The 2,500-nt window shown below is 36.6% G+C and overlaps 1 protein-coding gene across 2 annotated transcripts in view; it reads right to left on the bottom strand.

Moving 5' to 3' along the window:
* The window catches only part of LOC125043196 (palmitoyltransferase ZDHHC3-like), an 8,511-nt gene that overhangs the window by 5,551 nt on the left and 460 nt on the right, over positions 1–2,500 (bottom strand). For both annotated transcript variants that reach the window (XM_047639198.1, XM_047639205.1), the window contains exon 2: positions 974–1,260. In XM_047639198.1, the coding sequence (XP_047495154.1) occupies positions 974–1,240 (267 nt within the window). In that variant the 5' untranslated portion in view covers positions 1,241–1,260. The remainder of the gene's footprint in view (positions 1–973; positions 1,261–2,500) is intronic.

Here is a 2,500-nt window from a genome sequence, read left to right as displayed (position 1 = left end):
ATTTAGTTCTGCTCCTCCCCCCTTTCATATCTATCAGTATGTGCAATATATAGAGATAAGCAATTTATTAGTATATCTTCTTTTAGAAATTGTTGAAAAATTACAATGGTAAAATAATGGATAAAAACAGATTGGTTATTTGTTTCTTATTTGCTTATTTTGGCTGTGAGATGCCCGAGTAATGTTATGCAGGTTTAACATCTTCAAACATAAATGTATACATACACATACACATACACACACACACACACACACACACACACACACACACACACACACACACACACACACACACACACACACACACACACACACACACACACACACACACACACACACACACACACACACACACACACACATATACATAAACATATACACATATACATACATATATACATATATATACAAATATATACATATAAAAAATATCAATATTAATATATATATATATATATATATATATATATATATATATACATGTGTGTGTGTGTGTGTGTGTGTGTGTGTGTGTGTGTGTGTGTGTGTGTGTGTGTGTGTGTGTGTGTGTGTGTGTGTGTGTGTGTGTGTGTGTGTGTGTGTATATATATATATATATTTATAAAAGGTATGAATGAGAATGAGTATCTTCACATTACAAGAGATGTATATGACCGGTTTCGACTTTGTCTTCGTCAGAAATACATGTATTTCTGACGAAGACAAAGTCGAAACCGGTCATATACATCTCTTGTATTGTGAAGATACTCATTCTCATTCATACCTTTTATACAATTGTCAACATGAATGCGGTTCATATATATATATATATATATATATATATATATATATATATATATATATATATATATCTATGTAGTATATTTAGTAGATGTACATAAATACACATAATTACATTAATAAAACTGATAATCATATATATGCCAGCATTTAAAGTAATCCACCTTCTTATCAATACAATAATTTTACTTACCGGGTCAGTGAACATGGCTCGAGCATGTGAAGATAATGCTAATACAGCAAACACATTGAAAAGTAGTAGATTAAAAGTCGTATATATCGGATGATTCGAGGTGCCCAATATTACAGTAAGCACAACAAACTCTGCATATGTCACGAGCAGCCACGTCATGACAGCACAGATGATGCCGCAGATGTCTGACACGCACCACATACGGCCCCCCATGCACTTGTTGTGGGGATCCATCTCTCCCCCTCTTGGTCCCAGTGATTCGTACATTTTGGTGGTCAATCACAGACCTGGAAAAGGTTGGGTGACATTAGACATCATAAAAATGTATCATAAAAAACAGGTAATAGAGGCTCTTTCAGTGTCTTTCATACTGCTAAAACTGGCAACCTGTGTGTGTGTGTGTTTGTACATGTACAAGTATATGTACACACACACGCACACGCACGTGCATGCACACACCCACGCACGTGCATGCGCACACACACACACACACACACACACACACACACACACACACACACACACACAGCACACACACGCACACACACACACGCACACACACACACGCACACACACACACGCACACACACACACACCACACACACACACACACACACACACACACACACACACACACACACACACACACGCACACACACACGCACACACACACGCACACACACACACGCACACACACACACACACACACACACGCACACACACACACGCACACACACACACGCACGCACATGCACACGCACACAAGTATTCTATTAATTATGGCAACCAGAGTGTTAGGAATTACCTGTCCAACTAAATCTAACCATACTCTGTTACTTGAAAAATAAGTATATATACAACTTTTTTTCTCTTGAAATTACACTAGATGCATTCTACCCAAATCCACTCAAGACAATGTGATCAGTGATGAAAGGCCTAAAATCCTGAGCTAAACTTTATACCATTATAGTATTACATAATTGCTTTGTGTGCTGCACCACTGGTACCCTCACATAGGATTACAGACCTCCACCACATATATTCTGACAAGATGAGAGATTGGTTGCATTCACTATTCAGTGTTGAATCACAAGGGAGGTCCACAAGTTCTATATGGACAGCGTATATATGATGGAGTAAATACTATTTAACTCTTACCTTGCCTCTCATTTTTAAATATATGTATGGAACATTATTTTTTTGAAGTAAACATATATTTCAAAGGAAATCCTGCTGTGCGCAAAATGCACAGAATCTAACTTACAAGTTTTACCTATCAGGCTAACAGGTAGAACTTGTAAGTTGGATTCTATGCATTTTGCACACAGGATAATCTCTTTTTAAAAATGTGTGCACTTCAGAATAATAATATTGCATATATATATGTAAAAGGGAGAGAGGTAAGAGTTCAATAGTATTTACTTTAATCTATTCCCTAATAATTAGGGTACAGATTACAGCATCTACAAATAGGCCTTAAAAACAAATGAATGCCTATTTACTTGAAAGGATAGAATCTAGCAATTT

This window comes from Penaeus chinensis, chromosome 3 (genome assembly GCF_019202785.1).
Source record: "Penaeus chinensis breed Huanghai No. 1 chromosome 3, ASM1920278v2, whole genome shotgun sequence".
NCBI lineage: Eukaryota > Metazoa > Arthropoda > Malacostraca > Decapoda > Penaeidae > Penaeus > Penaeus chinensis.
Note: the sequence above shows the minus strand (reverse complement) of the source record. Positions and strands in the feature narration are given on the sequence as shown.